This window comes from Chlorocebus sabaeus, chromosome 6 (assembly GCF_047675955.1).
Source record: "Chlorocebus sabaeus isolate Y175 chromosome 6, mChlSab1.0.hap1, whole genome shotgun sequence".
NCBI classification, from domain to species: domain Eukaryota; kingdom Metazoa; phylum Chordata; class Mammalia; order Primates; family Cercopithecidae; genus Chlorocebus; species Chlorocebus sabaeus.
This window is the reverse complement of record NC_132909.1, coordinates 52410934-52430691: the sequence shown is the minus strand read 5'-3', so window position 1 is coordinate 52430691 and position 19758 is coordinate 52410934. Positions and strand designations below refer to the sequence as shown.

The window sequence follows — 19758 nt, the reverse complement described above, 5'->3', positions numbered from 1 at the left end:
TAAAGAAAAAACCATCTCCAAGAACCTTGGAGGCGGAATGAAGGCGTGGCCCGGTGGGCGTGACCACCAGTAAAAGCTTAAGCTTTTACCAACAGTAAAAGCTTAACCGTTATTGGTTGTATTCTTTAGTTGCTCGCTCCAGAACTGCCCACTTATGGGCGGGGGCCGCTCCTTCAGGCTTAGCAGTCATTGGCTGAATTGGGCCAGAGAGGTCTCATTGGCTGAGTTCCTGCACCGCTCGTAGGAGGCGGGACCCAAAGTAGGCGAGGCCTACGGAAGCTGGGGCGTCTTGCTGTGAGGTCCGGTTACCTGGTGTTGTGGAGGGTCCTTGAGGCAGGAGTGAAAATTGGGTCTGGGGATTAGTCCTGGGGTGGAGGTCTGGGCACTGCAGGTCGGACCCCCTCCATCTTCGGTTTTGCCCACCCAGCTTTCCAGGGGTGAGTCGCGGCGGGTCGGGCGGCGTCGCGTGCGTGACGTCATCCATCGGCGCCGCGCGAGGCTCCAGTGGCCTTGACCTCCCGCGGCGTGGGAGGCTGCGAGGCGATGCTGCAGTTGGTCCGGGCTGGGGCGCGCGCCTGGCTTCGGCCTGCGGGCTGCCAGGTGAGGCCAGGGGCTGGAGGCGTGGTCGAAGGATGAAATTTGGGGGTGTCCGGGGGTCGTCTCTCACTTTCGCCCACCCCTTGCAGGGCCTGAGTTCGCTGGCGGAAGAGGCAGCGCGTCCGACCGAGAACCCGGAGCAGGTGGCGGTGGCGAGCGAGGGTAAGACAACCCGGGTGGCTCCAGGAGGGGCAGCGACAGAGAGGTCTGACCCTTGACCCTAACCCCTGACCCCCGCCATCGCTGCAGGTCTCCCGGAGCCCGTGCTGCGCAAAGTCGAGCTCCCGGTACCCGCTCATCGACGCCCGGTGCAGGCCTGGGTCGAGTCCCTGCGAGGCTTCGAGCAGGAGCGCGTGGGCCTGGCCGACCTGCACCCCGATGTTTTCGCCACCGCGCCCAGGTGAGCGAAGACTGTAATGGTGAACTGAGTGGCAGAGGGATGAAGAGCGGGAGTTCAGGAGTCAGGATGACTTTGGGCTTGTACCGTTGGAAAAGTGCTGGATTTCTACAGCCTCCTTTTCTCCACCTGTCAAAGGGGGATGATGACAGTTTCCCCTGCTGTAGCGCTGTGTGAGATTGAAGCCTGAGAGGTGACATCCTTTAAGGGTTAGGGAGATGGAACTCTGGAGCCCGACTGATTAGGTTCAAATCCTGCCTTCACCTCTTGTGCCTCAGTGTCCCTATTTTGTCAGCCCTCGGGAGGTTGCTGTGATGAGTAAATGACTTAATTCTGGCACATAATAAGTTTTATAGAAATGCTGATAATCTTTGTTAATTGTTTTTTGCAAATAAGAGCACTAAAGAGACTAAACCATTCCTAGGTGCCTGGAAGAGGCTGTTTGCATTTTAGTTAACCTGCTGTTCATAACATCTCTAAGAAAATGTAGGGGCCACGCTGGGCCCGGTGGCTCACGCCTGTGATTCCAGCACTTTGGGAGGCCGAGGCAGGTGGATCACGAGGTCAGGAGATCAAGACCATCCTGCCTAACATGGTGAAACCCTGTCTCTACTAAAAATACAAAAAAATTAGCCGGGCGTGGTGGCGGGCGCCTGTAGTCCCAGCTACTCGGGAGGCTGAGGCAGGAGAATGGCGTGAACCCGGGAGGCGGAGCTTGCAGTGAGCCAAGATCGTGCCACTGCACTCCATCCTGGATGACAAAGCGAGACTCCCTCTCAAAAAAAATAAGGAAAGAAAATGTAGGGGCTGCATACTGTGGCTCACATCTGTGATCCCAGCACATTGGGAGGCCAAGGCGGGCGGATCACTTAAAGCCAGGAGTTGGAGACCAGCCTGGCCAACATGGTGAAACCCCGTCTCTACTAAAAATACAAACATTAGCCTGACATCATAGTGCAAGCCTGTAGCCCCAGCTACTCTGGAGGCTGAGACATGAGAATCACTTGCACCCGGGGAGATAGAGATTGCAGTGAGCCGAGATCATACCACTGCACTCCAGCCTGGGCAACAGAGAGGGACTCTGTCTCAAGAAAAACAAAAAACAAAAAACAGGTGAAATTGATTTCAATAGTGTAAATACATTTAAATACCTGTATTTAAAACTATGTCAAAATCACATTTTAGCATGGAGCACTGGGCACGTTTCAGATGTTGAGTATGTGACTGTATGGAATGGTATAGAACTAGAGAGGCAAACCAGTCCCCGAAGAAGGTTGCAATAAGTCAAGTGTAATAGCAGGAAAAAAGTATTGGTAGGAAAAACAAGGAAGAAGGGGTGGCGTGTTTTTTGTTTTGTTTTTTTTTTTTTTTGAGATGAAATTTGGCTCTTGTCGCCCAGGCTGGAGTGCAGTGGTACGCTTGCTCTTGGCTCACTTCAACCTCTGCCTCCTGGGTTCTAGTAATTCTCATGCCTCAGCCTCCCGAGTAGCTGGAGTGACAGATATATACCACTGTGCCCGGCTAATTTTTTTATATTTTGGAGAGACATCGCTTCTCCATGTTGCCCAGGCTGGTCTTAAACTCATGGCCACAAGTGATCCACCTGCCTTGGCCTCCCAAAGTGTCAGGATTACAGGCATGAGCCACTGTACCTGGTCAGGGTGGCTCTTTCTTTAGGAGGCGCCTCTCAGCAGTTATCGGGGCTGACACCTGTAGGCTGAGAAGGAACCATCCAGAAGAGTGTTTCAGATGGAGGGAAGAGCAAGTGCCAAGGTCTTGAGGCAGGATTTCAAGATGGGGTCAGTGAGGGGCAGAAGCAAATCACACAGGGCCCCGGAGGCGGAAGGGAGAATCCTGGGTTTTCCTATATTGGAGGTGGAGGCTTTTGAAGCAGAGTTGGGCTTCTCATGTGTCCTTCCTCCCTGCAGGCTGGACATCCTGCACCAGGTTGCCATGTGGCAGAAGAACTTCAAGAGGATTGTGAGTGCCTAAATGGAGCAAGGCGGCAGGAAGGAGGAGCTTCCTGGGGAGGTTGGGGACGGGACCCAGAGGAAGCCCATCACTGGGTTTTCTCCGGACTGCTCGGCTGGGGCCTCATCTGTTTCCTGAGCCACTCACTGATGGGTCCATTTTTAGTTATCTTTTTTTTTTTGAGATAGAGATGGAGTCTCACTCTGTCACCCAGGCTGGAGTGCAGTGGCACAATCTCAGTTCACTGCAACCTCCGCTTCCTGGGTTCAAGTGATTCCCCTGCCTCTGCCTCCTGAGTAGCTGGGATTACAGGCGTGTGCCACCACGTGGGCTAATTTTTGTATTTTTAGTAGAGACGGAGTTTCACCATGTTGGCCAGGCTGGTCTCAAACTCCGGACCTCAAGGAACCTACCTGCCTCGGCCTCCCAAAGTGCTGGGATTACAGGTGTGAGCCACCATGCCCAGCTCATTTTCAGTTGTTTTCTGATCACTCACTGATATGGGCATTGTGGTGGGTAAGAGGATATAGCAGGGACCACAGGACAAAACAGGCAAGGTTGGGCTGGGTGCAGTGGCTCAGGCCTGTAATCCCAGCAGTGGAGGCTGAGGTGGGTGGGTTGCTTGGGACCAGGAAAGACCAGCCTGGGAAAGAGCAAGACCCAGTCTCTACCCCTTCCCCCACAACCCCCCCAAAAAGATGGGCAAAGTTCCGATTCTAATGGAAGGTCACAGTGTCATGGGAGAAGTGAAGGTAAGTTAGATGGTCATACGTAATGTATAATTATGAGCATGTCCCAGAGAACGGGATGTTCAACCTTGGGTCTACTGTAGAAGCTAACCAGATCAAGGAGGCAGTGGGGCTAGGGTGGAGATAACAGGAACGGGGCGTGCAAAGGCCCCATGGCAGGGACCACAAGGAACCCAGTGTTGCCACAGAGGCCAGTGGAAGCAGTGGGGAGGAGTCTGGGTTTTATGCCAAGAACATTGAAGAATCCATTACCAGTTTGGGTCTCATCCATGCACCCCAGAGGTCTGGCCAGTCCTTCTCCTGTTCACTCCTTCCCTGGCTCCCCATCACCCTAGGAATAAAGTCATCAGTCTGCTATTCCGAGCTCTTCCTGATTTCCTTGCCCTGCTCTTCTTTCCTGATTCTCCCTGTCTGCGTCATTCCCTCCTTGCAGCTACAACCACATTAAAATTGTTCAAAAAATAGGCCGGTACAGTGGCTCACACCTGTAATCCCAGCACTTTGGGAGGCCAAGGCAGGTGGATCACTTGAGGCCAGGAGTTCCAGACCAGCCTAGTCAATGTGGCAAAACCCCATCTCTACTAAAAATTCAAAAAATTAGCCGGGGCCAGGCGCGGTGACTCACGCCTGTAATCCCAGTACTTTGGGAGACCAAGGCAGGCGGATCACAAGGTCAGGAGTTTGAGACCAGCCTGACCAATATGGTGAAACCCCGTCTCTACTAAAAATACTAAATATTAGTATTTACTAATAACTAAAAATACAAATATTAGTTGTGCGTGGTGGCGGGTGCCTGTCGTCCGAGCTACTCTGCAGGCTGAGACAGGAGAATTAGTTGAACCCAGGAAGCGGAGGTTGCAGTGAGCCGAGATCACGCCACTGCACTCTGGCCTGGGTGACACAGCAAGACTCCATCTCAAAAAAAAAAAATTAGCCTGGCATGGTGATGGGCACCTGTAATCTCAGCTACTTGGGAGGCTGAGGCTGGAGAATCGCTTGAATCCAGGAATCAGAGGTTGCAGTGAGCCGAGGTCGCACCACTTGTACTCCACAGCCTGGGTGACAGAGTGAGACTGTCTCAAAAAAAAAAAAAATCAATAGTTCAGAAAATACCGAGCACCCCCTGCATGCCCGGCGGCAGAGTCCCTGCCTTTGTGAGGCTGGCATGGGGCAGGAGCTCTGACTTCTTTACCCTGCCCCTTGCTCCCCAAGCTCTCTGCTTGGCCTGAGACAGCCCATCATCATGGTGCCTCCTGCCTGACTTCCCCATGGCAGGACTGATCTGCCCGGCTCCCTGACACCTGCCTCGTGGACCTGACCCCCCTCCTCACTTTGTGCCTCCAGAGCTATGCCAAGACCAAGACGAGGGCCGAGGTACGGGGTGGTGGCCGGAAGCCTTGGCCACAGAAAGGCTCCGGGCGGGCCCGGCATGGCAGCATCCGCTCTCCACTCTGGCGAGGAGGTAACTGGGGACAGGGAGGAAGGGACGGGGAGGGGTGAGGGGGCCAGGGAAGGACCTGGGTGTTTACTCACACAGCTGCGCACATCTGGCGTGGTATCGTGTCAGCCCTGTTCCCTCCACCTCATGGGACCACTGGGCTGGTGACATTGGAACTGAGGTCCTTGGACCTCACTACCCATGTTGGGGGACAGATCTGGGAGCCATCCACTCCTTCTTCTCTCATGTCCCTCCCTCTTCAGCCCGTGGCCACAGCCCCTCTTGACCCCACCTCCTGTCATCCTCTCCTGACCCACACTTCCCACAGCACCCGGACAGCTCTTCCTAAATCTCCCACCTCCCTCAGCCTTTGCGTGGAACCTGAACTCCTGACCTTGTCATCGTGGGCCCTGGTGGCTGCACACCTTGCCCCCTCATCCCCTCCTTTCCCTCTCTGACCAGGCAGAGATGACTCTCTTTTTTTTTTTTTGGTTGTAGTTGTTGGTTTGTTTTTAACTTTTTATTTTCTTGGATGCTAACAAGATGATTCAGGGTGGTGCCAGCCACCCCGTCACCTGTTTACCCGGCCAGCATTCCTCACCTTTCAGGGTTCTGGGCCACACCTCCTCCAGGAAGCCCCCCTTGATCTCCTTTCCTTCCACATCCCTCTGGGCTACCCTGATTTCTTCTACAGGTGAGCCTCTTTTCTGCCCTGCCGAAATGTGAATGACATGAGGGCAGGGACCATGTCTGTCGTCTTCTCTGCTGCATTTCCAAGGCCCAGGCGAGGGCGGACACCAACACATGGTGCTTGCAGCGGTCTCCCCAACTGTTATTGCTCCCAAATCATACTGCTTGCTCTACTGGAAAGTGTGCCTGATGCCTCCCTCTCCCCCCTAGACCTGAAAGATCGAACCTCCTGATAATTTCAGCATTAACAGCTGTGCTTGAGTTAAGTTCACCCTCTAGCCACTCTACGGGATCCACACCATAACTCCTGGTGTCCTATGAGGCAGGAACTGTCCGATCTCAAGGTGATTTGTTTTTTTTATTGTTTGCTTTTGAGGCAGGATCTCACTGTATTGCCCAGGCTGTAGTGCAGTGGTGCAGTCATAGCTCACTGCAGCCTTGAGCTCCTGGGCTCAAGTGATCTCCGTCCTCAGCCTCCCAAAGTGCTGGTATGAGCCACCTTCGCCAGCCCTGTCTCAGAGTGTGACAGCCGGGGAAACAAGCCCAGTGAAGCAAAGTCACTGGTCCCATGTTGTCCCTGATCCAGCCTCCCCTGAGGCCCCACCCTCTCTGCCTGATTCCTGGCAGTGACCCCTCTCTCCTGTCACCCCATGCCAGCCACTGCAGCAGATTGCTGACCTCCAAGCTCTGCAGTGGCCCCTACCTGCTCACACGCCTCTGTCCCCACAGGAGGTGTTGCCCATGGCCCCCGGGGCCCCACGAGTTACTACTACATGCTGCCCATGAAGGTGCGGGCCCTGGGCCTCAAAGTGGCACTGAGCATCAAGCTGGCCCAGGTATAGCCATGGGGGGCCCAGACAGCTGCTAGAGGTGGGGCTGCTCTGGACCCAAGGCTCAAACCATCCTTTCCTTTCACCAGGATGACCTGCACATTATGGACTCCCTAGAGCTGCCCACCGGAGACCCACAGTACCTGACGGAGCTGGCGCGCTACCGCCGCTGGGGGGACTCCGTGCTCCTCGTGGACTTGTGAGGACACAGGGCAGAGCAGGGGCAGGGGGCCTGAGCTCTGTACTCTGAGGGTTCAACCCCCACTCCCTGTCCTCTCTTACAGGACATACGAGGAGATGCCACAGAGCATCGTGGAGGCCACCTCTAGGCTCAAGACCTTCAACCTGATCCCGGCTGTTGGTGAGCTAAGGCCCAGGCCCCCAGAGTGTGCACGTGCAGTCTCCACTGTTAGAATCACAGCGGTTCAAATCCAGCGTCTGGTCGCTGAGTGGCCTTGGGCAGTGACCACGCGCCCAGACCCAACTCTCAGCTTGCCCAAAGCAATAATCTTTCCTAAAGAAGTGCTTGGCTGGGGATGGTGGCTCACGCTTGTAATCCCAGCACTTTGGGAGGCCAAGGCAGTCTGGCCAATATAGTGAGGCTCCCATCTGTACTAGAAATGAAAAAGTTAGGCGCGGTGGTGTGCACCTGTAGTCCCAGCTACTCAGGGGGCTGAGCTAGGCGGATAGCTTGAGCTCCGGGGGCCAAGGCTTCAGTGAGTCATGATCGCACCACTGCACCCAAACCTGGGGGAGAGAGCCAGACTCTTGCCTCAAAAAAAAAAAAAAAAGGCTCCAAGGTCACCTCTGCCAAAGCCACAGTCTGTTCCTTTCACAGCCACCAGATGGCAATGTGAGCCTGAGTCAGGTCCTGTCCCTCAACCCACAGCCCTCGCCGGCTTTCCCAGCTCTCTCAGGATGAAAGCCCAAGTCCTCAGGGTGGCACATCAGGCCCTGCATGACCCGCCCCGTCACTTCCGTGCCCTCCCATCGTTTGCCCTGGGTCTCCCTCACCGGAATGGGAGCCAGGAGTCCCAGCCAGGCACAGGGCCGAGCCTGGCATTCCGAGGGACTCGGCCAGCAGATGATGATCTGGGAGCTGCTCCTTGGCCAGAGGCTTACAGGCAGCAAGCGGCCGGGCAGGGTCTGGCCCCGGGCTGCTGGGCTCACAAAGTCACACTAGACCACGGTGAAGGTCCCTCTTCTGTAAGCACAAAGGGACTCCGATGTGGGTGGGATGAGGAGAGAGGCAGCCCCGCCCTGACTGTCCCCACCCCGCCCCCAGGCCTAAATGTGCACAGCATGCTCAAGCACCAGACACTGGTCCTGACGCTGCCCACCATCGCCTTCCTGGAGGACAAGCTGCTCTGGCAGGACTCGCGTTACAAACCCCTCTACCCCTTCAGCCTGCCCTACAGCAACTTCCCCTGACCCCCACCCCACGCTACCCAGGGCCCGGTGGCCACCCCGTACCACTCGTGATGTGAAGCACCTCTTCTGAGCCAGGCAGAGCCCGCGGCTGACTTGGGAGCCTCAGGCCCGCGCCCACCCTTCGAGGATGGTGCCACCTGGACCCCCTCATTCCAGGGAGGAAACTGAGGCCACAGGGAGTGGCCATCGCCATTGGGAAGGGGCGACTCCTCAGAGAGCCCAGGCGGGCTCCTGCATCCATTCTCTCTTTTTGTTTTTAAAATAAATTGTATTTTTGAATCGAGGATAAACAGATAACTTCTCAGTGTTATTTTTAATAACTGCATTGGGCACGTTGGGCTCCTTCCCGGGTTCTGGGCACCGCTGAGGATCCGCCATCTCAAGAGGCTCGCAGTCTGGTTTCAGGGAACCCCAGGGCTGTTTGTGGAAATTACAAGAATTCACTTACCCGGTGAGTCAGACTCCCGGAGCTCACAGGTACGTGGGCGCCAGCACTTCCTAGGAGCTGACTCCTGCTACATCCTTCTCCTGAGCACTGCTGCCAGCCATTCCCACCCCGAGAGTGTTTGCAGTCCTGTCTGCGACAGTACTTCATGCAGCCTGAGAGTGTGTGCTTGATTGTGCAATTAGATGTCATGTGTAAACCTGAGTTTTCAGAGTGACTTCCTGTAAGCACAGTCAGAAAAGTAAATGTCTCGCTGTAAGTGAGCAGATAAGCACGTTTAAAAACACCAGCTGGGTGTGGTGACTCGCACCTGTCACTTTAGCACTTTGGGAGGTCAAGGTGGGAGGATCGCTTGAGCCCAGGGGTTCCAGACCAGCCTGGGCAACATGGTGAAACCCTGTCTCTGCAAAAAATACAAAAATTAAGTGGGCATGGTGGTGTCTACCTGTGGTCCCAGCTACTTGGGAGGCTGAGGTGGGAGGATCACCTGAGCCCAGAAAGCAGAGGTTGCAGTGAGCAGAGATCGAGCCACCACACTCCAGCATGGGTGACAAAGTGAGACACTGTCTTAAAAAAAAAACCAGCATCCCAATTTTTTATTTTGCTGAGGTTGTTTTGCCTGCCAAGTTAATTTTTCTTAACAGCCATAACAGACTATAATGTAGACAATGTGATCGATTTATTTAAAGTCAACCAGCTGGGTGCGGTGACTCACGTCTATAATCCCAGAACTTTGGGAGGCTCAGCCAGGTGGATCACCGGAGGTCAGGAGTTTGAGACCACCCTGGCCAAGCCGGGAGTGGTGGCGGGCGCCTGTAATCCCAGCTACTCAGGAGGCTGAGGCAGGAGAATTACTTGAATCCAGGAGGCAGAGGTTGCAGTGAGCCAAGATAGTGCCACTGTGCTCCAGCCTGGGCGACAGAGCAAGACTCCATCTATAAATAAATAAAATAAAGTCAATCAGGACTGCCTTCTGCCTGCGTGGGCCTGGCCAGGCTAAGCGGCCACACAGCCATCCCTACCTTTGGGCCACCCCTGACTGAAAACATCTCTGGAATTCCTCTCTCGGGATTGCCTTCGGAGATTGCAACACATTCTCCAAACACCCTCAGTGGACATAGACTTTGATCCTTGAAGCAACAGGTTTGACTAAATAAAAAAGAAAAAGCTATTAAAACCAGTTGGTCGAGCGTGGTGTCTCACGCCTGTAATCCCAGCACTTTGGGAGGCCGAGGCTGGTGGATCACGAGGTCAGGAGATCGAGACCATCCCAGCTAACATGGTAAAACCCTGTCTGTACTAAAAATACAAAAAATTAGCCGGTCATGGTGGCGGGCACCTGTAGTCCCAGCTACTCAGGAGGTTGAGGCAGGAGAATGGCATGAACCTGGGAGGCAGAGCTTGCAGTGAGCCAAGATCACGCCACTACACTCCAGCCTGGGTGACAGAGTGAGACTTGGTCTCAAAAACAACAACCACCACCACCACCAGTTAAGGCCAGGTGCGGTGGCTCACGCCTATAATCCCAGCACTTTGGGAGGCCTAGGTGGGTGGATCATGAGGTCAAGAGATCAAGACCATCCTGGCCAACATGGTGAAACCCAGTTTCTACTAAAAATACAAAACATTAGCTGGGCATGGTGGCGGGCGCCTGTAGTCCCAGCTACTCAGGAGGCTGAGGCAGAAGAATCACTTGAACCCGGGAGGCGGAGGTTGCCGGAGCCGGGACCGCGCCACTGCACTCCAGCCTGGCGACAGAGCAAGACTCTGTCTCAAAAACAAACAAACAAACAAAAAAAAAAACAAAAAAAACACAAAAAAAACACACACAGTTAAAGGCGTGCCAAAGCTCAGCAGAAAATGCCGCCTCACTACTGCTCCTCTTGCCAGTCTTGTTGGGGCATCAAGGCCTAGAGTAACACCCAGCTGTTGGCCTGACAGTGCCTGGCCCAGCCTGGAGAGTTGCAGCCAGGAGTATAAATGTGGTTCAGTCTGCGTCATACCTGTCAGGAAACATGGTGAGACCAACTGCTGCCCAGACAGATTTTCAAAAGAAATGGGTCAGAACGTATTCCCCCACACCGGAATCCCTCAGCCAGATTGAGGATAAAAACAGGCATCAGGAAAAAAATGATACAGACGGGCCTGGTGGCTCATCCCAGCACTTTGGGAGGTTGAGGCGGGAGGATCATTTGAGCACAGGAGTTTGAGACCTGTCCGGAGCTGCGCGCCCCGGCCATAGCGAGTAATTATTGACGATTAGACGCCTGAGCTCTATTCATTTCCACCTCTCATCTCCTTCCCAGATTTGTCTTTTTCCCTGTATTAAATACCTCGCACAAGATGGCGCTCTTCCTGCTGCTTCTTCACCCATCTTTCCCGCGCGCGCGAAAATTGTTACTTTGTAGCGCAGGCGCAACATGACGTCTGACCGTTGAAACCGAAACCTGCCTGGCCACGCCCTCCAAAATGAGATCATTTCCGCCTTGGCCCAACCCCTTCCTCTCCAAGTGTATATAAGGCACTGCATTACCGCCATTAAATGAGACTTGATCAGAGCACTGTCTTGTCTCCATTTCTCGTGTCTCTTGTTCCCCAAATTCCCACTCCCTCCTCCAGGGCCTGCTTCCACGATCCCGCGGGCCGGGATAGAGACCAGCCTGGGCAACATAGTGAGACCCTATCTCTACTAAAAATAGAACAGTTAGCTGGGTATGGTGGTGTGCCTGTGGTCCCAGCTACTTTGGAGGCTGAGGCAGGAGGATTGCTTGAGCCCTGGGGGTGGAGGCTGCAGTGAGCTGAGATCGCACCACTGCAATCCAGCCTGGGCAACAGATCAAGACCCTGACTCAAAAAAAAGAAGAAAGAAAAGAAAAGACAACTATCATACACTGCCTAGAATGTGCTTTAAAATAATTGGCATAGTTGGACATGGTGGCATGCACCTGCAGTCCCAGCTACTTGGAAGGCTGTGGCCAGGAGTTTGAGACCAGCCTGGGCAACACAGCAAGACCTCCTCTCTATAAAAAATAGTCCGGGAGCAGTGGCTCATGCCTGTAATCCCAGCACTTTGGGAGGCTAAAGCAGGTGGATCACTAGAGGACAGGAGTTCAAGACAGGCCTGGCCAATATGGTGAAACTCCGTCTCTATAAAAACACAAAAATTGGTGGGACATGGTAGCAGGTGTCTATAATCCAGCTACTTGGGAGGCTGAGGCAGGAGAATCGCTTGAACCTGGGAGGCGAAGGTTGCAGTGAGCCAAGGTCACACCACTGCCCTCAAGCCTAGGTGACAGAGCACAACTTGGTCTTGAAAAAAAATAAATAATGAAGGAATTAATGAATTAATTAGTTAATTAAATAGGTAGGGTATACGACTTTGTTAGGGCTGCTGTAGGAGTGCCACAAACTGTGGGGGTTGGGGGGGTTAGTCAACAGAAATTTATTCTCTCCTGTTTCTGGAGGTTGGAAATCCAAGATGAAGAACAGGATTAGCTCCTTCTAAGGGAGTCTGTTCCAGATCCCTCTCCTAGCTTCTGGCGGTTTGCTTTGCTGACAATCTTTTTTTTTTTTTTTTTTTTGAGACGGAGTCTGGCTCTGTCGCCCAGGCTGGAGTGCAGTGGCCGGATCTCAGCTCACTGCAAGCTCCGCCTCCCGGGCTCATGCCATTCTCCTGCCTCAGCCTCCTGAGTAACTGGGACTACAGGCGCCGCCACCACGCCCGGCTAATTTTTTGCATTTTTAGTAGAGACGGGGTTTCACCGTGTTGGCCAGGATGGTCTCGATCTCCTGACATTGTGATCCGCCCGTCTCAGCCTCCCAAAGTGCTGGGATTACAGGCGTGAGCCACTGCGCCCGGCCCTTGCTGACAATCTGACATTCCTTGGCTTGTAGCCACACTGCTTCAGTCTCTACCTTCATCTTTACATGACGTTGTCCCTGTGGGTATGTGTCTGTTTCTATGTCCAAATTTCTCCTTTTTTTTTTTTCATTTTTTTGTTTATCTTTTTTTTTTTTTCAGACAGTCTCACTCTCTTGCCCAGGCTGGAGTGCAGTGGCTCGATCTCGGCACACTTTCAACTTCCGCCTCCTGGGTTCAAGTGATTCTCCTGCCTCAGCCTCTAGAGTAGCTGGGATTACAGGCACCCACCACTACACCCGGCTAATTTTTGTGTTTTTAGTAGAGACAGGGTTTCACCATATTGGTCAGGCTGGTCTCGAACTCCTGACCTCAGGTGATCCACCTACTCTGGCCCCCCAAAGTACTGGAATTAAAAGCGTGAGCCACCGAACCTGGCCTATTTTTTTCTTTTCTTTCTTTTTTTTTTTTTAGACAGAGTTTTGCTTTTCTTGCCCAGGCTGGAGTGCAATGGCGCAATCTCGGCTAATCTCAACCTCTGCCTCCCGGGTTCAGGCAATTCTCCTGCCTCAGCCTCCCGAGTAGCTGGGATTATAGGCATGCGCCACAATACCTCGCTATTTTTGTATTGTTAGCAGAGACCGGGTTTCACCATGTTAGTCAGGCTGGTCTCGGATTCCCGACTTCAGGTGATCCGCCCACCACAGCCTCCCAAAGTGCTGAGATTACAGGCATGAGCCACTGAGTCTGGCCCTCTCCTTTCTATTTTTAAAATCTTTTTTGTGGCTGGGAGCAGTGGCTCACACCTGTAATCCCAGCACTTTGGAAGGCCGAGGCAGGTGGAACACTTGAGGTCAAGAGTTTGAGACCAGCCTGACCAACACAGTGAAATCCCATCTCTACTAAAAATACAAAAGAATTAGCTGGGCGTGGTGCTGGGTGCCTGTAATCTCAGCTATGGGAGGCTGAGGCAGGAGAATCGCTTAAACCCTGGAGGCAGAGGTTGCAGCGATGTGATATTGCACCACTGCACTCCAGCCTGGGCCACAGAGCAAGACTCCATCTCTAAATAAATAAACAAATAAATAAGGAGCTGTATTTCAGAATTTGGAGAAGGTGACATTAAGAGTACAGAATACACAGCTTTTTTTTGTTTGTTTGCTTTTCTGTTTTTGTTGTTGTTGTTGTTGTTTTGAGATAGAGTCTCACTCTGTCACCCAGGCTGGAGTGCAGTGGTGCAATCTTGGCTCACTGCAATCTCTGCCTCCCCGGTTCAAGCAAGTCTCCTGCCTCAACCTCCCGAGTAGCTGGGATCATAGGTGCGCGCCACCACTCCTGGCTAATTTTTGTATTTTTAGTAGAGACAGAGTTTCACCATGTTGGTCAGGCTGATCTCGAACTCTTGACCTCATGATCCACCCCCCCTTGGCCTCCCAAAGTGCTAGGATTACAGGTGTGAGCCACCGAGCCTGACTCCAAAAAATATTTATTAAAACTATCTTGGCCGGGCGCGGTGGCTCAAGCCTGTAATCCCAGCACTTTGGGAGGCCGAGACGGGCGGATCACGAGGTCAAGAGATCGAGACCATCCTGGCTAACACGGTGAAACCCCGTCTCTACTAAAATATACAAAAACTAGCCGGGCGAGGCGGCGGGCGCCTGTAGTCCCAGCTACTCGGGAGGCTGAGGCAGGAGAATGGTGTGAACCCAGGAGGCGGAGCTTGCAGTGAGCCGAGATGGCGCCACCGCACTCCAGCCTGGGCGACAGAGCGAGACTCCATCTCAAAAAAAAAAAAAAACTATCTTAATGCTGGCCGGGCGTGGTGGCTCACGCCTGTAATCCCAGCACTTTGGGAGGCCGAGGAGGGTGGATCACGAGGTCAGGAGATCAAGACCATCCTGTCTAACACATTGAAACCCCATCTGCACTAAAAATACAAAAAATTAGCCGGGCGAGGTGGTGGGTGCCTGTAGTCCCAGTTACTCCGGAGGCTGAAGCAGGAGAATGGCGTGAACCCAGGAGGCGGAGGCTGCAGTGAGCCAAGATTGCGCCACTGCACTCCAGCCTGGGTGACAGAGCGAGACTCCATCTCAAAACAAAACAACAACAACAACAACAACAAACTGTTAATGCTTAACTACACGAAAATGATAATGAGATAAATGTGCATTTATTTAGAGAACTGAATGTGAGTCAGGCCAGTCCCTGCAGAGGGAATTTCCAGCATGACCTCATTCATTTGTGAAGACATAGCAATCCTTTTGTGTTTTATTTGTTTGAGATGGATCTCGCTCTGTTGCCCAGACTGGAGTACAATGGCATGATCTCAGCTCTCTGCCACCTCCACCTTCCAGGTTCAAGAGATTCTCATGCCCCAGCCTCCCAAGCAGCTGAGATTACAGGCTTGTACCTCCATGCCCAGCTAATTTTTGTATTTTTACTACAGATGAGGTTTCACCAGTTTGGGCAGGCTGGTCTCAAACTCCTGACCTCAAGTGATCCACCGACCTCGGCCTCCCAAAGTGCTGGGATGACAGCGACCTGGTCAGCAACTGTTGTTTAGACATACACATTTTATCTGCTTGTCCAGCATGATCAGTCCTCCACTTTTTAAATTTTCTTTTATTTATTTTTTTTGAGACAGAGTCTCACTCTGTTGCCCAGGTTGGAGTCCAGTGGTGTAATTTTGACTCACTGCAACCTCTGTTTCCCAGGTTCGGGCAATTCTCCTGCCTCAGCTTCCCAAGTAGCTGGGATTACAAGTGCATGTCCCCATGCCTGGCCAATTTTTGTATTTTTAGTAGAGACGGGGTTTCACCATGTTGGCCGGGTTGGTCTCAAACTCCTGACCTCAGGTGATTCGCCTGCCTTGGCCTCCCAAAGTGCTGGGATTACAGGTCTGAGCCATTGCACCCGGCCTTAAATTTTATTTATTTATTTATTTTTGTAGAGACGGGCTCTCACTGTGTTGCCCAGGCTGGTCTTGAACTCCTGACCTCAAGTAATCTTCCCACCTCGGTCTCCCAAAAGGCTGGGATTACAGGGCTGAGCCACTGCACCCCACCTTCCCTCTACTTCTTGATGGTTTCCTTCTGCTATGAATGTGCGTGTCCAGTTGTCTGCTTCTTAGAACAGATATTTACCTTCGTCATTCATCAGCCATTGGAGGAGGACTGGGATCACTCAGATTATTGATCCGGCCCATTCTTCCGGGAGAGTTTCCTGGTGGCTGTTTTCCACCATCATAACCGGAATCAGATGAATTTCCGTAGCCTTTTTTTCCCCCCACATCTTTGCTGAAGCAGAGTTTTGAAAAACAAAACCACAAACTAAGCTATTCCCCAGAAGAAATCTGTAATCAAAGATAAGGTCTGCTAGGCACAGTGGCGCTCACGCGTTCTGGAGGCCAAGGCGGGTGGATCACCTGAGGTCAGGAGTTCTAGACCTGCCAGGCCAACATAGTAAAACCTGGTCTCTACTAAAAATACAAAAATTAGCTGGTTGTGGTGGTGTATACCTGTAATCTCAGCTACCCGGGAGGCTGAGGCAAGAGAATTGCTTGAACCTGGGAAGTGGAGGTTGCAGTGAGCCAAGATTTCACCACTGCACTCCAGCCTGGGCGACAGACAGAGCAAGACTGCGTTGCAAAAATATACATAAATAAAATAAAAAGTAAAATAAAAATACAAAAGTTGGTTGGATGTGGTGACTCACGCCTGCAATCCCAGCACTTTGGGAGGCTGAGGCGGGCGAATCATGAGATCAGAAGATCAAGACCATCCTGGCTAACACGGTGAAACCCTGTCTCTACTAAAAATACAAAAAATTAGCTGTGCGTGGTGACACGCGCCTGTAGTCCCAGCTACTTGGGAGGCTGAGGCAGGAGAATCACTTGAACCTGGGAGGTGGAGATTGCAGTGAGCCGAGATCGTGCCACTGCACTCCAGCCTGGGTCAGAGAGCAAGACTCCATTCGGGAAAAAAAAAAAAAAAATCCAAAAATTAGCCAGGCACGGTGGTGGGCACCTGTAATCCCAGCTACTTGGGAGGCTGAGGCAGAAGAATTTCTCGAACCTGGGAGGTTGCAGTGAGCTGAGCCAAGATCACATATCTGCACTCCAGCCTGGGCAACAGAGCAAGACTTTGTCTAAAAAAAAAAAAAAAAGAAAAAGAAAAAGAAAAAGAAAAAAAAAATCTAAATAGGCCAGGAGCAGTGACTCATGCCTGTAATCCCAGCCCAGCCCTTTGGGAGGCCAAGGTGGGTGGATCGCTTGAGGTGAGGAGTTCGAGACCAGGCTGGCCAACATGGTGTAACCCTGTCTCTACTAAAAACACAAAAATTAGCCAGGCCTGGTGGCATACGCCTGTAATCCCAGCTACTTGGGAGGCTGAGGCAGGAGAATCACTTAAACCTAGGAGGCAGGGGTTGTGGCGAGCCAAGATCATGTCACTGCACTCTAGCCAGGGTGACAGAGCGAGACTCTGTCTCAAAAAAATAAAAAAGAAATTCAGCAAGTGATGAGTTCAGCAATTCGAATATTAAGGTGAGTGAAAAGGAACGCCCAGGATGTGGCCCAGGATGGAGTAGGGGGATATTCTTTTAGCAGAAAGCTCAGGCCACAAGACAGGAGGAGCCAGCCTTGTTGGGGATGAAGGGAAGAGCATTACAGGCTGAGGGAAACGCAAGGCGGTTGCATGGGACACCACGGGATGGCTTCTGCCCTCGGTGGGCAGCCTCTGGTCTGAGGCCATTCTTTGGCCTGCCTGAGACTGCCTGGCACCCGGGAGGAAGCCCTGCCCTTCCTGGAGACAGAAGCAAAGGTCTGGGGAATATCTACTTTCCTTTTCCCTGAGAAAACGCTTAAAGGAGCAGAGGACTGGTAAGTGCCTCCTCCCTCTGCCAGCCTGCCCCCCACCATGGCCATCCCACTCCCATCTCAAAAAGGCTCAGATCATGATCAAGGAGTCATCCCCCTTGTCCCAGCACCACCAGTTGGCCCAGTCTCCAAAACGGATGTCAAATTCAGCCCTTTCTCCAAGGACCCTGCCCAGTCCAGGCCCCATTATCCTTCATCTGGACTACAACAGTCACCACCTCTCCCATTTCCTAGCTGCAGCTCTTGAAGCCTCAACTGGTCCCCTGTGAACACTTGAGTCAGGGCAAGGTCCTTCCTCCGCTCACAACCCTCCATAGCTCCCACCTCACTGGGCATAAAAACCAAAGTCCTGGTCGGGCATGGTGGCTCAAGTCTGTTATCCCAGCACTTTGGGAGGCCAAGGTGGGCGGATCACCAGAGGTCAGGAGCTAGAGACCAACCTGGCGAAACCCCGTCTCTATTAAAAATAAAAAAATTAGGCATGGTGACGCACCCCTGTAGCCCCAGCTACTCGGTAGGCTGAGGAGGGAGAATCACTTGAACCTGGGAGGCAGAGGTTGCAGTGAGCCGAGATCACACCACTGCGCTCCAGCCTGGGTGACAGAATGAGACTGGGGTTCAGAAACAGACAAAACAACAAAGTCCTCCCCAGGCGACAGGCAATTTCACCTATCTGCCCTGTCATCTCCCTGCCTGCTCCTCTCCTCCAATCTCTTCCTTTGCTAAGCCTGCTCCAGCCACATTTGTCTCCTGGATGTTCCTTTTTTTTTTTTTTGAGGCAGAGTCTCACTCTGTCACCCAGGCTGGAGTGCAGTGCATGGATCTTGGCTCACTGCAACCTCCGCCTGCCGGGTTCAAGAGATTCTCCTGCCTCAGCCTCTCAAATAGGTGGAATTACAGGGGTGCACCACCACACTCGGCTAATTTTTGTATTTTGTGTAAAGATGGGGTCTCCCTATATTGCCCAGGTTGGTCTTGAACTCCTGGGCTCAAGGGATCCTCCCATCTCGGCCTCCCAAAAGGCTGGGATTACAGGCGGGAGCCACCGCGCCTAGCTGGATTTTTGTCTGACTCTGTTTATTCTTGCGTCCCCAGTACCCGGAAGGATAGCCAAGCACACAGTAGACGCTTAATAAATTTTGAGCCACATGTTGAGAAAAGAACGGCGCCATTGTGGCTGCAAGTGGGACTTGGACCGCGCGGGGGAGCTCGCCGCCCGCGCACCTCCGGCCGGGGCGCGAGTCCTTAGAACCCGCCCGAGGAAGAACCCGCCCGAGGAAGAACCCGTGGTGCAGGATTTTCCCAGGCCGTCTGAGGACCAGGGACGTCCCCGGTCCCACTCTGTGACTTTGCTCAGGTCGTTCCGGGGCGGGAATTCAGTACCCCTCAGCCCCCCAAGAAAAAAATATCCCCGTGGAAATTCCTTGGGAATGACCGAGGCGCGGAAAATATGCGTCTCTGGATGGCCAGTGACTCGCAGCCCCCTTCCCCGATAGGAAGGGCCTGCGCGTCCCGGGCCCCTTCGCTTCCCCTTCTGCTGCGCGACCTCCCTGGCCCCTTTGAGATCTCCACGGCGACGCCGCGCGCGCCCCACAACAGGAAAACCTTAGGCGGCGCGGCTCGGCGCTTGGAGACTTCAGAGTCCCCAGCCTCGACGTGGTGGATGTCGAGTCTTGGGGTCACACGCACAGGCGGTGGCCAAGCAAACACCCACTCATATTTAATGCACGCGCCTGGGTTGCGGGAGCCTCGCGCGGAGGGCAGGGGTTCGAGCACCCCCTCTCCCTGCCTCACCTCGGAGCCTGGGGGCTGCCTTGTTTCCCAGCTGCAGGAAGGGGTTCGAGCGCCCCTTCTCCCTGCCTCGCCTCGGCGCCTGGGGGCTGCTGCCTCAGTTTCCCAGCGACAGGCAGGGGTTTCGAGCGCCCCCCTCTCCTCCCTCTTCAAGATCCAAGCTAGCTGCCTCAGTTTCCCCGCGGAGCCTGGGACGCCAGCGGAAGGGCTTGGTGCGTGGGGATCACGCAGCTTCCTTCCTTTTTCTGGGAGCTGTAAAGACGCTCGCGCGGCCAAGGCCGAAAGGGGAAGCGAGGAGGCCGCGGGGGTGTGAGTGCCCACGGGTGTAGACAGAGGACACCGATTTCCCCGGACGTGGTGAGACCGCGCATCGTCACTCCCCCGGTTCGCGGTAGCCGGGAGGTGCCTGGCTCTGCTCTGGCCGCTTCTTGAAAAATGCCCGTGTCAGCTGGCTGGGGACGTGACCCTAGGGGGAGGGGCACCCCTCAGTGGAGGGAACCCGGGGAGGATTCCTGGTCCCCCACCCAGGCAAGGGGCTCATCCACTCGATTAAAGAGGCCTGCGTAAACTGGAGAGAAAGGACTTGAGTTCGGATCCCTTCGCAGCCTGGAGTCTCAGTTTACTGCTTTGTGAAATGGACATAGTAACAGTCCCCATTCTCCGGGGTAGTTGGCAGTATTTAAC

The 19758-nt window shown here is 53.4% G+C and overlaps 1 protein-coding gene across 2 annotated transcripts; it reads left to right on the top strand.

The window, feature by feature from the left end:
• Nucleotides 1-232: 232 nt before the first annotated feature.
• On the top strand, nucleotides 233-8397 carry MRPL4 (mitochondrial ribosomal protein L4). Of its 2 annotated transcripts, XM_073016968.1 has the most exons (10): nucleotides 233-299; nucleotides 428-600; nucleotides 687-759; nucleotides 847-997; nucleotides 2923-2974; nucleotides 5059-5176; nucleotides 6572-6678; nucleotides 6762-6871; nucleotides 6957-7033; nucleotides 7958-8397. In XM_073016968.1, exons 2-10 carry the CDS (start codon nucleotides 544-546, stop codon nucleotides 8101-8103), a joined length of 891 nt encoding a protein of 296 aa, XP_072873069.1. In that variant the 5' UTR covers nucleotides 233-299; nucleotides 428-543; the 3' UTR covers nucleotides 8104-8397. The 2 variants fall into 2 exon arrangements, with proteins under 2 accessions (XP_072873069.1, XP_007993405.1); XM_007995214.3 differs by having other exon boundaries at nucleotides 276-600.
• The last annotated feature ends 11361 nt before the right edge of the window (nucleotides 8398-19758 follow it).

Excerpts from the sequence above, each read along its gene's own strand:
- MRPL4 (XM_073016968.1), top strand. The coding sequence starts at position 544 with ATGCTGCAGTTGGTCCGGGCTGGGGCGCGCGCCTGGCTTCGGCCTGCG. Across the intron at positions 760-846 it reads GGTGGCGGTGGCGAGCGAGG|GTCTCCCGGAGCCCGTGCTG; the intron begins GTAAGACAACCC and ends CCATCGCTGCAG. Across the intron at positions 6,872-6,956 it reads TCCGTGCTCCTCGTGGACTT|GACATACGAGGAGATGCCAC; the intron begins GTGAGGACACAG and ends CCTCTCTTACAG.